Source organism: Colius striatus, chromosome Z (assembly GCF_028858725.1).
Source record: "Colius striatus isolate bColStr4 chromosome Z, bColStr4.1.hap1, whole genome shotgun sequence".
Taxonomy (NCBI): Eukaryota; Metazoa; Chordata; class Aves; order Coliiformes; family Coliidae; genus Colius; species Colius striatus.
Window position 1 is genome coordinate 4,858,281 of NC_084790.1, and position 19,093 is coordinate 4,877,373.

The 19,093-nt window shown below is 60.9% G+C and overlaps 1 protein-coding gene across 1 annotated transcript; it reads left to right on the top strand.

Annotated features, from left to right (window-relative positions):
* Positions 1-9,070: 9,070 nt before the first annotated feature.
* On the top strand, positions 9,071-15,968 carry TBKBP1 (TBK1 binding protein 1). The gene is made up of 8 exons (XM_062019058.1): positions 9,071-9,292; positions 9,365-9,487; positions 9,565-9,669; positions 10,136-10,534; positions 10,612-10,661; positions 14,510-14,628; positions 14,886-15,631; positions 15,840-15,968. The coding sequence occupies exons 1-8, from the start codon at positions 9,071-9,073 to the stop codon at positions 15,966-15,968; spliced, it is 1,893 nt and encodes a 630-aa protein (XP_061875042.1).
* The last annotated feature ends 3,125 nt before the right edge of the window (positions 15,969-19,093 follow it).

Here is a 19,093-nt window from a genome sequence, read left to right on the forward strand (position 1 = left end):
GCGGGGGTGGAAACAATTTAACATTTATGGAATCCTGGAGATCTTAAGCTCTGAAGCAATGACGGAGCCCCTGGCACAGGCTGCCCAGAGGGGTTGTGGAGTCTCCTTCCTTAGAGGTCTTCAAGACCCACCTGGACATGTTTCTATGCGACCTGATCCAGGTGAACCTGCTTCTGCAGGGGGGTTGGGCTAGATGATCTCTAAGGTCCCTTCCAACCCCTACCATTCTATGATTAACCTCATGTTGTCAGTTTGTCAGTCATACCTGGCCAAAGCAGCGGTGCTCACCTGCTGCAGATGGCACAGACCAACTGCACCGCCCCGGGTAACGACTGCCAAGGACCAAGTTACTAACAAATCGGTAGGACTGGTTTATTTACCTTCTAAATATATATATTTCTTTTAAAAAGGGCTCTTTTTTGCTGCTGCTGCTGCTTCATATTTTTCCCCAGTCTCCTCCTGCCAGCCAGCGCTCTTCCCCCGCCGCCGTGGCTCGGAGAGACTGTGTGGGTGTGCACTCAATGAGTGACGAGCGCCCGTTTCCTCTTTGGGGGAGCCGGAGGTGACAGCAGTGTGTCATCAGCCATATGTGCCACTCCAGCACCCAAGGATAGAGGGACCTTGCACAACTATTTCTGGGAGCAGGAGCTCAGTCTTTTCTCCCTCCCCATGATGGGTTTTTATCATTTAGCATCATTCTGGCACTGGGTGACTCGAGGTGAGCGGGCTCATGTTGCTAAGCTTCCCTGGGACTCTGAGTCCCTGTGGGAAGAGGGGGAAACCTGACTTCCCTGCAGCCTTGAAGGAGAAAAAAAAAACATCCAACAACTTGATTTTTGAGTCTCAGGGGTGGTACCATGCCCTTGGCACCCTCCTGTGCCAGCTCACAGTTGCTGTCTGGCACTGCCAGCACCCCATGGGGGTGACACAGTGGCTGGGCAGGGGTCGGTGCAGTCAACATGGCCCTTGAGCTGATGTCTCCACTCTAGAATGAAACTTTCTAGCCGAGGGGAACCTTAATTTTAGGGCTGTTCTCTTTAAACCCTGTTGCTGAGGTGCTTGCCTTGAGCAGAGCTGGTGGTTTTGTGCATTGTGGTCCATGAATTGGCTACCAGGGGATGCTGGAGGAAGCCACACACTCCTGCAACAGGAGCATCCCCCTGTGAAACCCAGGCACTGCGTGGCTACGATGGCATTGCTCCTGTATCGTCACCTGGCAGGGATATGGGGCTTTCTCACCACCACCAAGACAGATGTCTGGTCTCCCTGCTGCTGGATGTGCCAGGTGGATGCTGAGCCAGGACCAGAACCATTATGGAAGGGCTGAGCTGATCAGGGACAAGCTCTGGCATGGGGACTTCCAGGGCTCTCTGGTCACAGGACGCAGCTTCCCCTGCTTACACTCCCTTCTGTCCTCCTCCACGTTGTCCCCGTGGCCAGGACAGGGTTGTGCAAGGTCTCACAGCCTTTCACTTGCGTTCTGCCGGGCTGAGAACTGCTGTAGCTGCAGTTCTCCAGTGCCAGCTAACATCACAGTTTCCTACATCCCTGCGTGCAGTTGTAGCTGTGTTTTAGCAGTCTCTCTGTGCTCAGGGCTGCAGCTTTTGGGGAGACCAGAGCACAGGGCTGGCAGTGTTAATGTAGCCCTCAAGCTGACTGACAAGGGCAAGTACCTTGGCGAGGAGCTCAGCCCTGGGGGGGCCCGAAAATGCTTCCAGCCCCCCAGGAATGCCTTGTGCTGGCAGGAGATGAGCTCCATGCTGACTTTTTGAACACTTCCTTCAATTCTGTTCCACAGCAGGGCTGGAGGAGCCACATCTGAGCTTTTCCACCCTCCATGGCAGGGCATCAAGGTTTTTTCTGTAAGAAGCCTCTGCTCTGCTCTAACCCCTCTGCTCCCAGTAGCACTCACACAGCTGTGTCTGCACATTGGGAAAGGGAGTGTTGTGTTCCTACATCAGGCCCTGTGCATCAGCAGGACCTTAGGGGTGAACTCACTGCTTGCCCTCGTGCCACTGGCAGCTGGAGCTGGTGGGAGTGGAGGGGAAAACCTCAGCCAGCCACAGGCTAAGGCTGTCACTGGGGTGGGGATTTCAAGTGTCCCCTGCCAAAAGTTAGCCAGGCTTATTTCTTTCATTGGTAATAACTCAGAAGCCCAATGCTGCCTCCACCTTAAATGTGATAAATGATTCTGCTCAAGCAAGTAAAGCTTTTGGTTGGAGGATCTGATGGGCTCCCTCATTCCTCCTCAGTTGTGGTTTGAGGGAGTAACCAATGAAAGGTTGCCCCTTTCATTGAGCAATGATGAAAGCTGCATTTTTGGGCTTCAACTGATGTCTCTAGCACAGCTCAGGCCTTGTGTGAACCCAGGGAAGCTGCAGCCTCCAAGTAACATGGGCTGTTCAAGGAGGAGGCGCAGGCTGAGTGTCGGGAGACATTGTTCTCTCCCAGCTCTCCATCATTCCCTGCCAGGGCCACTGTGGAAATGCACTGATTAGCTGAGACCTCGAGCGTACCCAAAATGCATTAGAGTTAAATAATTCAATTATGGAGTTAAGATGGGGATCCAGGAGAGAGGCAGGCATGAGAGATGCTCGGAAATGCAGGGGAAGGCAGCCCCTACCAGGGCCAAAGCCCAGCAGGCAGCAGGGAAGGGAGCACAAGGGACCGTCCTTGCGAGCAGCAGAAGCCCATATGGAGCAACAGGGGATGCAGAAAGGGCTTGATAAAGATCTTGAAGTAGCTGAGAAGCTCATGGAGCTCCAGGGCAGGGAGATGGCTGCTGGTATTTCCTCTGCTGCAAGCAAAGCCAGGAGATGAAAGATGGAATCTGAGGGGGTAAGTGCCTGCATCCCTGCCCGCTGGTGCCTTAAAGCGTGGGCAGGTGCCTCTGGCTTCAGGCTCTGCTGCCTGGGGCAGCCAGCCAGTGGGACCACTGCAGAAGAAACACCTTAACATCGCTTTGGCCCGTGAGTTCACACACTGACACTGCTGGGAAGCAGGGATTTTACCTGGTTTTGTGGTAATTACTGTGAAAGCTGTCTGTAAACACAGCTTTACAGCCTTTCCCATTACTCCAGGCATTGCATCTCTCAACCACCGCACTCCAAGTGTCTGGGGGTGCTGCAAGCCTGCCCTTGCCCTTGGGGGATCCTCCCTCAGTGGGATGAGACTGGGCCCCAACACCCTGCAGCAGCAAGAAGGGTGGGTGAGGCACCTTCCCCAAAGCCACTCAGGGCTTAAAACTGCAGAAAGTGTTGGGAGGAGGAGAAGAGGCTGCAGAGGGGGATGCCCTGTGCTCCCCTTGCCTCCTGCCACCGTCTGCCTGCAAAGCAGAAACTGCAGCCTCAGCAAGAGCAAAGCAACCTCCAGGGCAGCCAGGCTGCACTTAGCCCTGCCTGTAGCCACAGGCCCAGATGGTGCATTGGCTGTGGGGGTGACGTGCCAAGGCCTGGGAAACAGGCCTCTGATAATAGTTGGCCTCCAGATGGACCCTGCCTAATTGCACTTGCTACATCTTTACAGGCAATAGTTGGTGTTAATGAAATATCCAGAGTTATTAGCAAAAGAGCTACCTTAAACAAAGCATGATTGATGATTAGATTAAAGTCTCTGAGTATTAGTGAAGGATGTGGCTAAAACGTCCATGAGAATGTGTTTGTCACCTTCCTATGTCTATTCCTGTGTGTACAGGGGCTGGTGTTCAAGGCTGGGAAACCAGATGGTCAGTCTCAGTTGAAAGTTACATGAAGAAAAAACCTAGAATATAAGGAAGCTCCTTTGGTTCCTCCTGAAGCCTTGGCCAAGTTTCAGGTGGTATCTCAATGGAGAATGTAGCCAGATATTCTGCTGCTTATTCAATAAAAAGCTGGTCCCTCTTGCAGCGACGTTGGAGACCTCCCCTGTGAGTAGACACGCTGCATAGGAGCTCCCAGTTGGCAAGGACAGGCTCTCCAAATCGTTTCTGCAACTGAGGCTCGCTAAATGACCGTGAGTCTGGATGATGGGAAAGTTGTTAGGGCAACTGGGGCTGTATCTTAATCACTGTTGCTATTCCCCTGAAGTCATGATTTGGTGCATTACCTGGCTTGTGTTTTTTGCTGCTTGAGAATAAGAATGCCATAAGCTTATTGTTGTAGCTGAATGCTTTGTCTTGTCTTCTGCAGCATTTTTAAGTAGTCAGTAAAGTAGGATTGATCTTTTTATTGGTGTATGTGCCTTTTGCTTGGCAAAACACAGGGGGTGCAATGGAGACCTCAAGTCCCAGGGTCTGGCTCACACAGGAGATGATAGTAGGAGCATGAATCACTCCTCCTGCCTCCAAAGTCGTCTTCTGCCTTCCTCCTCCACACAGCCAACCCTACAACAGCTCCCGGGGTGGCTGCAAGGCTGGTCCATAACATGGAGTGACCTGCTGACCCCATGCCCTGCCTGCAGACCCTCGGGGGGATCTTGGTCCCCATCCCCCCCAGCCTTGCCTGCTGCTCCCCACTGGGCTGCACGGCCCCAGCCCGATTCCTGCCTCCATCCTGCACACACAGGGCTGAGGCCCTCCCTGCTGTTTCCTTTGCGTCAAAATTAACTTCGAACCTGATGGAAAACCTTAATTTGCACATCAAAGTCCTTTGCAGCAATCTGCCAGCGCCAGCAAAGCCCGAGCTGGCGTTTTCCAGGGGCCTTGTTTGCAGCAGAGCCCAGCCCCGCAGTCCCTGCCTGCACCTCTTTGATTCCCCTGGGATCACAGTGCTCTCCTGCCTTTCAGCCCAGCCCTGCAACCCCCCAGAAGCTGCTTTTCTCTCCCAGGCCATGCAATGAAGCCAATGTGATGCTTCCCTGGCAGAAACTCGGATGGAAACCGCCAGACTTTGCTCACTGAAGCCTCAGGGCAGCCCAGTGTCAGCCTGGCAACAGCCTTCCAAAACCCCCTTTTCAGCCCCAGCGTGACACCTGGCTCCTGCTGCAGCTGTGGGAATCACCTGGCACCCCGGGAGCAGTTCCCACTGCTGCCAGCCCAGGGCAGGAGTATGCTGCTGCCAGCCCCACTTGTGCCTTGATGCTCCACGCACCAAATCACAGCCCGGGCTCCATCCAAGCCATGAAGCAGCTGTGCTAAGCACAGCACCAGGAAGAAGGGGTCGAGCATGGGGGGGGCCTCCACAAGCTCCTCAGATGGGGGCTTCACTCCCTTTGGATCTCCAAGGGGCAAGACAGGGGGCTGAGTAAAGCCCAGCACCATCTTCACCTCGTTTTGCACCGACACCTTTTCCCCCTGCCTGGCACGTGATGGAGGCAGATGGCCGGGGCGCAGGATTGCTCTGTGCTGACGTCTCCCAGCTCCCCTTTGCTGCCAGGACTCAGGAAAGAGCAAACCCACCCCCTTGGTCACCATACCGGGAGGGCTCAGCATTGCCCTCCCCCCAACACTGTCCTCCCAGGGGGTATGGGACGAGGCCTGGGCAGCGATGCTCGTGCCGTCGGGGTGATCCAATGCCGTGAGTCTGTCAGACAGTGCCTCGGGGGCTGCAGGTGACAGGTTTGCAGCGATCCCCCCCCACTCCGGGGAGGGGGGGGTGTAGGGGTCTGTCCCCCTCAGCATGGGCCCCGCCGGTAGAGCCCCTGGCAGCCGCGGTGCCGGCGAAAGGAGAGCAGCTATTAATAACCCGGCGCAGCAGAGGGGAAAAAATGTAATTCCATAATGGAAACGGCTCCGAGAGAACAATTCAGGGAATAAAATGTTCTCGGGGGGGGGGGGGGGGGAGGGAGGCGAGCCCAGCCCCCACAGCGTGTGGCTGCTGCTGGGCTCATCCATCGCCCCCCGGGGCTCTCCGCGAAGGGAGAAGCCCCCCGGCCGCAGGGTCGACCGCGCTGCGGGGGGTGTCTCGGGCTGGACTCCGGTTCTCCCCCACCTCCTCCCCGGCGAGTCGTGGCGGCTCCGTTGGGGTCTGCAGGGGGACAGAGGTCCGGGGCAGCGTGTGTGTGTGTGTGTTTGTCCCGGGAGCATCCTGCCGTGCCCCGGGGGGGGGTTGGGATGGGGAGGGGGCAGCCCCGGGGGCGGCACCGGCGCGTGGCGGGGGGAGGGGCTGGCGGCCGCCCGGTGCCCACGTGGTTTCTCGGTGTCTCCGGAGCGGAAGAAACGGCGGCCGGGGCTGCGGCGGGGGCGGCCGGCACCGGGACCGGCATCGGGACCGGCATCGGGATCGGGACTCCACAGCGGTGCTGAAGGAGCCGTATCTCGGCGGGCGCCGCCGCATCGCATCGCATCGCATCGCATCGCATCGTATCGCCGGTGAGTGCGGGGCCTGGGCCGGAGCCGGGGAAGGGGGAACCGGGCTGCCTCCACCCTACTCGGGCCTGTCGCGGCCCCATCTCATCTCCCCCCGCCCACCCTTCCCCGCGGCTCCATCCCCGGCTCCGCGGCGGACCCCTCCTGCTGCTCCGACCTCGGTCCCGGCCCGGCGACCCCCGGCGCGATGCGACACTGGGCCGGGCCGGGGGCGCTTGGGGAGGTTTTATCGGAGGCACCGGGGCCGCTGCAAGCCGCCTCCCCACCTCCGCCCCTCCTGCCGGTGCCCCGAACCCCGCCCGGACTCACCTCCCTGCCCGGCCCCCGCTCCTGGGGTCGGGGGCTCGCTCGCTCCCGGCCCCATTGGTTTGCACGCCGATCTGCACGTCGGTTTACACGCCTCTTTGCAGCCTGTCCGTACTCGCTCGGGGCCGTGGTGGTGGCATCACACTCCCCGGCCGCCGCCACCCCCCTCCCCGCAGCCCCCGGGCCTCGGGGAAAGCGCTCAGGGAGGTTACGGCACCGAGGAGTGGGGAGGGGGGCTCGTTTCGGTCACCGCCCCCGGAGACTCGGAGCACGGGCTTGGTGTCTGGGGTCGGCTGCCCCGAGCTGCCCTGGAGCTCCGTGCAACCCAGACTCCCCAGGCGGGGCCATGCTGAGGGGTCTGGGCAGCTCCGCGGTGCCTCTCCCCGAATGCCAGCAGCTCGCCAGCACCCGCTGCCCGGCACGGCCCGTTCCCGTCCCCATCCCTCATCCCCATCCCATATCCCCACCCCTATCCCCATCCCCATCCCATATTTCCATCCCCCTCCCCATCCCCCCCCCATCCCCATCCCCCATCCCCATCCCCGTCCCTATCCCCGTCCCTATCCCCATCCCTGCCGGTGTATCGGGGCGGTGAGATGCCGCTCTCTGGCCCAACCCCTCCTGCAGTGCCCCGGTGCTGAGGAGCTGCAGCCTCATTTTCGCACTCTTTAAAGGCATTTGTAGGCCTCGAGGAGGGGCCGACCGCTGGGAACGTGGAGGGAGTGCAGTCACCACCGTTACCCCTGGAGCCTCATGACAGCACGGCCATCCCCTGCTGACCCCGTGGCAGCCGATCTCCCGAGTGCCGTCCCGCCGCGGCTCCCTGCCCGCGCTGCCGACGCCTGAGACGCCCCTGGCCGCGCCGCAGCCCTGCCCAGCCCACACCGCCTCGCCCCGCGCACGGGGCCCGCTGCAAGGCAGGTGTCACTGCATGAGACAGTGGGGAAACTGAGGCACGGCCTTGGGGAGCAGCAGGGCTGGGCCAGGTGTAACGCTACTGCCAGGGAGGGAGAGGGTCCTGTCTCCGGTTGGCACTGGGGATTCTCCCTCTCTGCCTGTGTGGTGCCCTACCTGGGCAGGGGTCTGGGCACCCACTGTCCCTGCGATCCAGGACTCTGAAGTCTTGCTTTGAACGGACTTGGGGACTCTTATCTTGGTTTATAGGAGTGCCTCAGTTTCCTCGAGGGGGCTGATGACAGTGCCCTCCCTGCCCAAGCAGAGGGGGATCCCCTCTATCACTGCCCCGGGGGTGTATTTAGGACCCTCATGGGAGGAGACAGAAGACGGTTGCTGTGCTGGGGGTTTGTCTGCATTTCGTGCTCCTCGTCCCAGAGGCCGATGCAACAGCCCACGAGTGCCAGTGCCGTGCTGGGGCTGGAGGCAGGAGACCTACCCTGAGGGCAGAGCAGGGCTGGAGGCGCCCAGGGGTTGAGCTTGCCTCAGGCTCTGGTGATGGCTTAGAGGGGCCAAGCTGTGTCACCCCCCCGCCACCGTCATCCTGCAGAAATCGCCTCTTTCTCCCGGCTTCATGCTATGAATTATTTGTGCGGCGGCGGCTCCCAGATGTCTGCCCGAGCCGGGGAGGCTGCGCTCTGCCGGCTGCCGCCTCGGTGCCCCTGGGGTCCCTGGCCGGGATGCAGGGACAGTGCCAGAGCACTGGGGCTCAGCACCACCGTCGCTGCCTCCTCACCAGCTAGAGAACTGTGTTCCCCGCTGAGCTGGCTGCGTCAAGCAGCGCAGGGAGCCAAGGCACAGGCACCGGTGGCAGCAGCTTTTGGGAGCTTTGACCACTCACAGTCCTCAACTGAGGACGAATGTTGTGGTGCAGGAGAGCGGGGTGGGCAGGATGAGGCCTGTGCCGTGAGGCAGGTGGCTCCCAGGGGGTGAGCGGCAGCGCCGGTATATAGGGCACGGCGCGCTGTGGGCTGCGTGCCGCCGCGGAGGCGTGGGAGGGTGGGAAGCAGCTCGCGTGCGGCGTGGGGCGGGAGGCAGCGGCACCCGCGGCTATTTCTGGCTCTCACTACCCGGGGGGAAGTGGGGAAAGACACCACGTCCCCCCAGGGCTGCTCGGCCAGGGCTGCTCTTTGCCGCCCTGACCCCTCCCCTGTCCCTGGCGGTGGTGGCCCTGCTGGAGGATCTGCCAGGACCCTCTGTCTCCTTCATCCTTTCCCTGACCATCACCGAGCCAATGTGCCCCCACCAGCCCGGGAGTCACTGTGGGGCTGGAGCTGCTGGCAGCTCCCAGCACCATCCTTCCTCTGTTGCCCTTTACCACTGAGCTCCTGCAGATCACACTTTGTCCCAGGGCCCGCTGGCTCGGGGAGGCTGATCCACAGCTCACCCTGCCCTATGTCAGATCCTGCACCCAGTGTCCCCATAGCCCAGCCTGCTCCGGGAGCTCCAGGCTGACACTGGCTGGGTTCATCCCTGCCGTGGGGTCACCAGCAATTGTCTGTCTGCACATCCATCCCCAGGCAGGACATGGACTCCATGTTCGAGGATGACATCAGCATCCTGACGCAGGAGGCACTGGGGCCGGATGAGGACTGGTTGGACAGCCCCAACACCGACCTCTCCGGCGAGATGTGCTCAGCCTCCCACTTTGCCCTCATCACTGCCTATGACGACATCAAGAACCGACTGACGGGGCTGGAACGGGAGAACTCCACGCTCAAGCGCCGGCTCAAGATGTACGAGGTCAAGGTGAGGGGCCAGGGGGGCTGGGGAGGGGCACAGAGCCGGGGGTCCCAGCTGACACCTCTGCCACGGCTGCAGTACCCACTGATCGGCGAGTTTGGTGAGGAACACATCTTCTCCCTATACGAGGCCAAGGAGACGTCGCTACTCAAGAGCGAGAAGGCATCACTGCAGCAGCAGCTCAACCAGTTCCAGCACGAGGTGAGCAGGGCCGGCAGGGCCAGGGGACGTGGGGGGTCTCCGAGCTGCCCACCCACCCCCACCTGCTTCCCCGGCAGCTGCAAAAGAGCAAAGAGCGGGAGGAGCAGCTGGAGGAGATGATCCAGGCCTACGAGAAGCTGTGCGTGGAGAAGGCTGACCTGGAGACAGAGCTGGGAGAGATGGTGGGTGCTGGCAAAGGATGTCGGGGTCCCCTTCTCCATGGGGCTGCCAGTACCACCACCAGGACTCTGGGAAATGCTGGGCTGGTGGGGAGGTGTCTGCTCACCCCCGTTATAGCTGTGTTGGGGGTTGTACTGATGCACTTGGCTCAGTTTTATCTCTGTCTTTCCTTTTCCTACCTCACCGAGGGATGCTCCTGGCTCCCATCCTGGCACCATGTGCTTGGGGTTGGCAGGGCTTCCACTACCCCATCCAGAGCAATGCTCAGCCAGCCCAGGGGGAACAACCCCCAAGCCACCGTCTTCTGGGCCGACCACATGCTGGGGACAGATCTCCCCATCACCCTGCCATGATGGCCACCAGCTCCTTGGGGACCCTGAGCACCTGGTCTGCAGGGAGGGAGGCAGAGTGACCCCTGAGGAGGCGCATGGTGCTGTTGGGGCTCAGACTTCCCCCCTCCCCGGGCAGCGGGCGCTGGTGGAGACACACCTGAGCCGCATCCGGAGTCTGGAGCAGCAGCTGCGGCAGCGCGACAGCAGCACCTTCCCCGGGCTGGGCACCCCACTGCCAGGCCAAGAGGTGCCTTTCCTTGCCCTGCACCCCAACCCCAGCCTGACCCACGGTGAGCCGCCCCCTCCTTGCTCTGTGGACCCCCCTGGGACAGCCCTAGTCCCATGCAGGGGGCTGAGCTGTGCCGTGCCCACAGTGCTGGAGCGCAGTGGGGGCTGGCAGAGCCGGGGGCTGGAGGCCGAGCTGGAAGCAGCACAGCAGGAGGCCCAGCATGCTCAGCACCGTGAGGAGCATCTCAAGGCCGAGTGCGAGCGGCTGCAGGCGGAGCTGAAGCACCTGCAGGAGACCCGGCAGCAGGTATGGGACAAGGGTAGGGGTCTGGGTGGGGGTCTGGGTGGGGGTCTGGGTGCTGATGGAGTGTCTGCTCTCCCCAGGAGCAGTCAGAGCGGGACATGGCCTGGGTGAAGAAGGTGGGCGATGACCAGTAAGTGCCAGGGGTGGACTGGGGCAAGGGCTGAGTTCCCCACCTTGACAGGGACGGACAAGGGGACGTGAGACGTTACTGGGGCACTGCTGGGTGTCTTTGGGGTGGAGGGGTCAGACCTTCCTTTGTCTGGGTCCCAGAGGGACACTTCCCCCCATGGAAGTGCTGCAAGCAGGTGGGATGCTGCACTCCAGTAGCACACGCTGCACCCCAGTAGCACACGCTGCACCCCAGGAGTTCAGTGTTGAACTGGGCTCCAGGTGTGGGTTGGCCTGCAATACGGGTCTGGCACCATACAGGCTGTGTGATGCTGACTCAGCAACTGAGCTGCTGCCTCCAGAGGGCACTGACGGCTTGTGGCTGCTGTACAGCACTATATGGCACTGTACAGCACTGTGTAGTACCATACAGCACCATATAGCACTGAGCAGGTACCATACAGCACTGAGCAGGCACCATGCAATACCATACAGTACCATACAGTTCTGAGCTGGCACCATGCAGTACCATACAGTACCATACAGCTCTGAGCCATGCCATACAGCCATGCCAGGCTGTGGAACACCAGCTTGGTTGCACTGGGTGGTACCAGGAGCATGCCCAGACTGCTCTCAGCCACCGTCTGCCCCTGCTCTGGCTCTGCACCAAACCCTGCAGGAGCGTTTCTCTTTGCAGTGGTGTAACTGAGTGCAGAGCTGTCATGGTGGTGCCAGTGCTGGGAGTTCATCCTCTGACCCTCACACCTCTGCTTTGCCTCTATCTCACTGCAGGGAGGGCATCATGTTGGGCTGGGATGTGGCCGTGGCACCTCAGAATTGGGCCAAGAAACCCCCAAATCTGGGAAGAGCTGGGGCAGCTGGCACAGCTATGCCAGGGCAGGGGCTGCTTCCCATGGATAGACCCCTTAACCCTCCCTTGGCGCTGGGGTGTGCAAAACCGCTTCCCCAAAAGCAGCTGCCTAATTCGAGAGTGGCCTCATTACCCCTCTGTCCTCAGCCTCGTTACCCCGCTGTCCTGACAGGCACAGCCTAGATGCAGCGGTGGCACTTGGCACCCGTGTGCCCCCCCGCTCGCCCCCCATATCACGACGCTGGCATCGCGGTGCCCGCGGGCACTACATCGGGCAGCCCCTGCCGAGCTGTGGACAGATAAAAGGTGACGGGGTGGAGGCGTCACCGGGAAGGTGCCGGGATGTTGGGGGACTTTCTTCCCTCCTTTTTCCCGAGGTGTTGGATGCTTTTGCTGTTTCTTGTCTCCCCGGTGCAAATCAGAGTGTGGGACTCAGGGACTCGGGGGAGGGGGTGGCTGCAGCTCACTGGCATCCCCTGGGGGCTGTGGCCCATCTCTGCATCCCGAGGTGGCCCCTCTGTACCCCTCCTCATCCTTCTCACCCTTGATTCACTTTCTTTTTCACAAAGCTCGGGAGCTGAGCTCACCCCCCTGAGCTGTGTCCCCACCACCCTTCTCCCCACCCACCCTCTCCCCATCCCTCTGCCCCACAATATCCAGCCCCCACCGAGAAATAAAGCCCCAAATAGCTCTATTTACATTTCCCAAAGCCACCTCGGTTCTAACCCTGACTTCCCCAGGTCTGTGTGGGGAAACTGAGGCACAGCTGGTCCCTCACCCTCAGCCTTGGGGGCACTTTTCCTCCACCCCTCCCGCCCCAAGCACAGCCATTCGCTCCTCGGTCTTTTCTTGTAAATGGGGCTCTTTTTTGTAACCCTCTCCTCTCCAGCACTTTTTTTGGGTGTGAAAGGAGCCTTATCGGCACTTTCCACCTCCGGGTGACTTTGCTGGGTGGCTTTTGCCGAATTAGTCAGCGTGCCACGCGGCACCAGCGGGGTGGGGGTCCCGCCGGCTCCCGGTTTTGATTGTTTTGCTTTCTTTTTTCGTTTTCCTCCTCGGTTTTGGGTCTTTTCTAAGGTCCCAGCTGTTCCCGCTTGCGCTTCCCCGGGAGGGGGCTGGGGAAAAGCCGTGATTCGCATCCCGGTGGCATGAGGGGGTTGGGGGTGCCAGGGGACAGAGGGTGCCCCCGGGCTAAGGGATGCTGTGCAGGATCCATCCCCACCATGTCGCTGCCGACACCTAGAGATGACACAGTGCCAAAAGCCGGAGGTGTTGGGTGCAGGAGAGGGTGGGTCAGACTCCCCCCTCGCTGCCTGGCTGCTGGCACTACTTTGGTGGGGTTTGGTGGCTTTTAATGAATCTTACACCCATGGGTGCCGAGGCTGCCGCTGCCTCCTTTGCTAATGAAACTGCACTGGGACATCTCTGGCCCCTGCTCCCTCCCCATCTCTCCCCTGCTCCCTCCCCAGCTCCCCCGCCGGCGATGGCACCCACGCCTGCGGTTCCTGCCTTTATTTCAGTCTCCGCCGGCTTCTTGTTTACCGGGTGTGACTCTCGAGGTCACCCCTTCCTCGCGCCCCCCTCCCCCCGTCCCCCCACTGCGAGGAGGGGAGAGGCTGGTTCGCTGCACCCTGCTCAGCACCCACACACCGAGGATTAACTTTCCCACCGAGGGTGGAGGCCAAGCCCCAGTCCCAGTGCTACAAAGACGCCGTTCTTGGGCACCACACGGTGCTGAGCAATGTGTGATGTGGTCGACATCTCTCGGGGTACCAACCGCGCTGTGGGGGTGATGGGTATCATTTTCGGGGTGTGTGTGGGGGGAGACTGGCAGAGCTTTAGGCTGCTGGCGAGGCTGTGCGGCTCACCCTTCCCCTCCTTCCGTCCCAGGCTTTTGGGGTCCCAGCCTTGGAGCCAGGTGCCCGTGATGGGAAAAATGGGTAAACTGAGGCAGAAGAGGTGGGAGCTGGCGAGGCCGTGGGTAAAGGGTCTCAGGGGCGCTGTGTTTAGGGACATCCATGAGTGCTTGTGTGCTCTGGGGCACCCTGGCAGGACTACGGGGATGTGACACGGGGACCTGGCTGGGTTCATTTGTCTTTTTCTCTCTTTTCTTTTACTTTTTTCTTTCTACTTTTTCTCTTTTTTTTTTTTTTCTACTTTTTCCTTTCTACTTTTTGCATTTTTTCCTTTTTTTCTATTTTCATTTTTTCTTTATTTCTATTTGTTCTCTTTTCTCTTTTTCTATTTTCCCTCTTTTTGTGTTTTCTTTACCTTCTTTTTGTCCTTTATTTCTATTTTTCCTTTTCCTCTTTTCTTCTTTTTCTATTCTTTTCTTTATTTCTATTCGTCTTTTTTCTTCCATTTTTTCCCTTTTCTTTCTATTTTTTCTCTTTTCTTCTATTTTTCCCCTTTTTCTTTCTATTTTTCTCTTCCATTTCTCTCACTCTCTCTTTTTTTGGTCTCCTTTCCTTTTTATCTTTTTTTTTCTGCTTAACATTTTCTTTTTTTTTTTTTTCTTTTCCTTCTCTTTTCCTTCTTTCCTGCACCCCTCAGCCTCCCACCACGTGCTGACAGGAGGGCGGGCAGGGGCAGACCTGTCGGCTGCTGTTATGAGCGGCATCTCCCGGGTCCCCGGGGTGTCACAACGGCTCAGTTGAACTCTCTCTCTCTCAGGACGCACTGAGCCCCCAGCCCCGGGGGTGCCGCGGGAGACGGCTTCTCCCTTCACATCACCGCAGAGAATGTGGCTTTGAAAAGCGACACCGAAGTTGGGGAGGAATTGATGACTTTGTCATCAAGAGAGCTGCGGGGCTGGGGGGAAGCATGGCACCCCCCTCTCTCCCATGTGATACCAGGTTGTGATCGGCTACAACTTTTCCCTTTTGGGTTGAATTTTAGTTAGTTTGGGGCGCTCGTCACAGCACCCCATAACAGAGGGAGCCACCCCGATGGGGGTCCAGGGATGTTTTGCCCCAGATAACGTGTTGTCCTCACCACAGGGTGAACTTGGCACTGGCCTACACGGAGCTGACGGAGGAGCTGTGCCGCCTGAGGAACCTCAGCTCCCTGCAGAGCCAGATCCTCCGCTCCCTGCTGCAGGAGAAGAGCCTCAACGGCGGTAAGGGGTTACTGGGGTGCTGCACCCCACATCTGGACGGGGCTTAGATGCCCAAAACGGGCAGACCACACGGGCTGCCGTCGTCCTCCAGCCGGTGCTCAGCTCCTGCATCCCTCCCCAGGAGCATCCTTTCTGCACGGGGGTCCCCATGGCTGCGCCCACCCGCCCTGCTCCATCCGGGATGCAGGCAGGTGCCAAGGGGTACTTCGTGTGCCTGACGCAGGGTATTTTCTGTGCTACCCCGCTTCGCTTTGCAGGCCAGCGCCACTCCCCGCTGTCCCAGTGCCATTCTCCGGCCCCGCAGCGCCGCTCGCCCGCCCCGCAGTGCCCCTCGCCCGCTCCGCCGGGCCGTTCGCCAGCACCCCAGTGCCAGTCGCCGGCTCTGCAACGCCGCTCACCGGGACCTCCCAGCCAGTCGCCGGCCCAGCAGCGCCGCTCGCCGGCCCCCGGCCCCTGCCAGTCCCCTGCCCAGCAGCGCCGGTCCCCGGTGCCCCCCTCCAGCCAGTCGCCCGCTCAGCAGCGTCGCTCCCCGGCGCCGCCGTCCTGCCCGTCCCCGGCCTCGGCGTCACCCCACCGGCTGCCCGGCGAGAGGATGGAGCTGGGCTACGCCAAACCCTCCAGCCGCCACATCAAAGCCGGCTTCCAGGGCCGCCGCAGCTACTCGGAGGTGAGCAACGTAGCCCTGTACCAGCAGAGCCGCTCGCTCTGGCTCCAGCCCGAAGCCTCGACGCTCCCCAAGCACCGGCCTTACGGCGAGGTGTACATGGGGGGGGCGGGGGCCCCCCTGAGCTCCCGCGAGCCCTTCGAGGAGCACGTGCGCTTCGAGAAGCAGTCGTCGGATGAAGAGGAGTGGGCACTGCCCAGCCCCCCCAGCCCCGAGGCCGGGGCCATCCGCTGTGCCTCCTTCTGCGCCGGCTTCCCCAGCCCCGACGCCGATGCTGCGCACCGGACGGCCGCTGCCTATGCCCGGGCAGAGCACGCTCAGTCCTGGCCCTCCATCAACGTAAGTGGGATGTGTTGCGGAGGGCTGCGAAGGGGAAGCGGCGAAGGAACCTCCCCACCACCGTGCAGGCAGGGGGCTGCCCCGCGGCGTGCCTCATCTTTGATCGCCCGCAGCCAGTGATGGGAGGGTGCTGGGGGCGGGGGGAGGAGGGGAAGTGGTCCCCATGGGAAGTGCGTGGGGGGCTCAGTGCTGCCCTATGCCCCCGCAGCTGCTGCTGGAGACGGTGGACTCGGAGGTGCGGAGCTGCCCGCTGTGCCAGCTGGCCTTCCCCATCGGCTACCCGGACGATGCCCTGGTGAAGCACATCGACTCGCACCTGGAGAACAGCAAGATCTGAGCCTTCCCCCCCTTCCCTTCCCCGGTCTTTGGATGCTGCATGAAAACACACGAGGAGCAACAATGCTCCCAGAATACCTCCAAGTCTTCAGTAGCTACAGAAAGACTGAGCTCCCCCCCAACTTGGAGCCCCCGCCGCCCCCCCATAAGTGGGCTCCTCTGCCTCGCCCCATCCCTGCATCCATGCCGGGTTCGGATCCTGGAACTGGGGCACTGGGATAACACCATCCCGAGTGGCAGCTGGAGGGGACCCACCTGCGCCCTCGGGTGTCATCTGCACCTTCGAGTGCTGCTGCTTGATCTCAGGGAGGAGCTGAGGGGGCAGGTCCTGGATCCAACCCCCGGGAAGCAGGTGAAGGGAAGAGGCTGCCCCTTCCCCAGTTCCCGGGGTCAGAGTTTGGACTGGGGGGTGGGGGGGAGGCAGCTGCTTGTTCTCGATCTCCCTCACCTCCTCCCACCGGTTCAAGCGTCATTCTGCTCTTTCACACTAAAATCACCCCCTCCTTCTTTCTCCCCTCTCCCCACAATGATGCTGCTGAAAAATGAACCCTGAGGTGCAGCATGGACCCCCTCTCCCCCCCATTGCACCAGGCTCCCGGGGATAGTCCCTGACCCTGCCCCCCTCCCCAGTCTGGAGACAGCGCAGCCCCCCAGCAGCCCCCCACCCCCCGCGGGTCCTCCTTGCTTTCTCCCGGGGCTGCAGGTGGCTGCTCCTCCTGAACCCCCTGCCCTTCCCCCTCTCCCCACGTTCAATCTACCTCAAAGCCGCCGGGAGAGGGGGGGTCCACAGCACTGTCCTCCCTCGCCGAGCCGCTCCGCGCTGCATGTCTCCCCCCGTGCCACAGCGCGCCCTCCCCACCACGCACCCCCAAGGGCTCGGCCGGCTGCGCCCCCTCCCCCACTGTCCCGGGACCCCCGGGGAGGGAGGGAACCCGCACTCTCTGCGATGCCGCCGACTTCAATAAAACCTTTCCAGCGCCCGAAACATCGCGGAGGACTGAAGCCACGGCCTCTCTTTGGGTCTCTGCCGAGGGAGGGGGATGCTGGGCTGCCGGTGCTCCCCCGGGCCTGGGGAGAGGGCAGGGCACGTCCAGTACATCCAGCCCCAGCTCAGCTCAGCGGGATGGCCTCAGGGGTGACGGGGTTCCGGGTGCCCGTTTGGGGCCCTGCACCCTCAGCCCCCATCCTGGAACGGTGGCACGTTTCGGGTTTACTGGCCTGGCGGGCAACAAGAAATGGGACAATTAAAAGCAAAACAAAAACCATTGCCATCCCTGGAGGTGATGGTGGGGGCACAGCCAAACCCCTGACCCATGGTGCCAGGGCTGGCGTGTGGCCTGACCAGTGCTTTTGGAGTACCCTGGCAGCTGGGAGCATCCCCCCTTGGGCTTGTCCCAGGCCTGGGGGGTACTATGGGGTGCGCATGGTGGGGGGAGTGAGGTTGTGATTGCAACACTACCAGCATGAGTTCTGGGGGTAGCTGATCCTCGGTGCTCACAGCACGGCCCTAAGCCACTCACCCCACTGATGCAGAGTGTCCCCAGGGTGAAACAGAGGGAGTTAAATAATTGTGGAGACCCCCAAGCCTACTCAGGATCCCATTGCTTGGGTGAGGAGAGCAGAGGAGTTACACCAGAGCCCGGGAGGTGTTTGTGGAGAGTGCATGGCCCTGGAAGGCAACGGGATGGGACTATAGGGAAACCAAACAGCCCACCAGCTAAGCAAAACACCAAGTGGGGCAGAGGGACACGGAGGGAGGGAGGGAAGAGGTGCCCTTGGGCATGACACCAGGGCGATGGTCACAGGGAAGGCAGCTGGGCTTCATGTCTCCATTGCTGGCTCGCTGTCAGCCTCACTAAGGGCCACTGCTTCTCCCTCCCAGCAAATCCCAGCCCCTGCTCTGGCAAAGAGATGAGTTGTGACCGTTCTCTGGCTTCTCTGCCCTGGGGAGGCTGCAGGATGCAGAGGGGGCTCCATCCCCAGAGCACAGCCCTGCGCAGGGTGCGGAGCTGGTTCCCAGCGCTGTGACACGGCAGAGCTGCGGGATGATGGTGTGAAGGAGATAATGCTCTGTGCTGCAGGCAAGGCAGCGGCACCATGGCCCTTATCAGAACCTGATCTCTGCAGCTGGCAGGGGAGGGGGAGGAAGAGCAGCCCCTACCCAGAAGTGAACCGGATCCGGCCCCTCAACTGGGCACCAGCAGCCCTAAGGTGCCAAGCAGTGAGCGGGCTGAGCTGGAGGGGGAATGGACAGACACAACAACCCCCATGGGGACATGATGATGTCCATGAGAACGTGATGCTGCAGGGAAGGGTCCTAAAATTAGCGAACTGAGAGGAGGGGGGTTGCACCCACCCAGGGATGAGGCCTGATCTGTGGCGTCAAGGGCGACCAGGCTCCTTCTCTGCCTGTCCACCGGTTTGGACTGGAGGTGCACTGGCATGAGGGCGGGGAAGGGCCCGATGGCAGGCAGGGGGTGCCCGGCCCCCACCCTCTCCTGCCACCCACTCTGCCCTCCAGCTCCTCTCTCTTTTTTTGAAATCACGTGATAAATGTCAAACGGCGGGTGCCGTTACTCATCCCTCGCTGCCTCGGCACAGCTTTCCTCCGGGGGCGGCTGCCGCTGACTCAGGAGGTTGCTGGGCACCCCCCCTCGGAGGGCACGGTGACCACCGGCCCCCCTAAAACCCACCAGCTCCTCCCTATCTCCTGGGCCATGCAGGAGGAGCCAGGCAGCTCTGGGACACGCGACACGTGGGGTGGATGTGTCCACAACTCGAGCACACGATGCTCACGTGAGTTTGGGGGTCTCGGCAGCCTGGGTTTGGGGTGGTTGCCTGGCTGCCCGACTCCTTCTGCCTTTTGCATGGTGCTGGGAGGGGCAAAGTGCTGGCAGTGGCCCCAGGATGCCCATGCTTGCCAGGGACACGAGATTTGGTGCCCAGTACTCATGCCATGCCTGCGATCATGGTGTTGAGCAGCTCGCCAGAGCCCATGAGAAGGAAGAGGGCACATGACCCCCACCTTGCTCCCCCTGCTTCATCCGTAGGGTCTACAGGTGCGAAACCCTGAGACATCCCCACTGCAGGAGGGTCCGGTCACACCAATGCCTCCCACGCCCCCAG

Coding starts and splice junctions, on each gene's coding strand:
- TBKBP1 (XM_062019058.1), top strand. CDS start 9,071: ATGGACTCCATGTTCGAGGATGACATCAGCATCCTGACGCAGGAGGCA. Junction 9,488..9,564: donor TCAACCAGTTCCAGCACGAG/GTGAGCAGGGCC, acceptor CTTCCCCGGCAG/CTGCAAAAGAGCAAAGAGCG. Junction 14,629..14,885: donor GGAGAAGAGCCTCAACGGCG/GTAAGGGGTTAC, acceptor TTCGCTTTGCAG/GCCAGCGCCACTCCCCGCTG.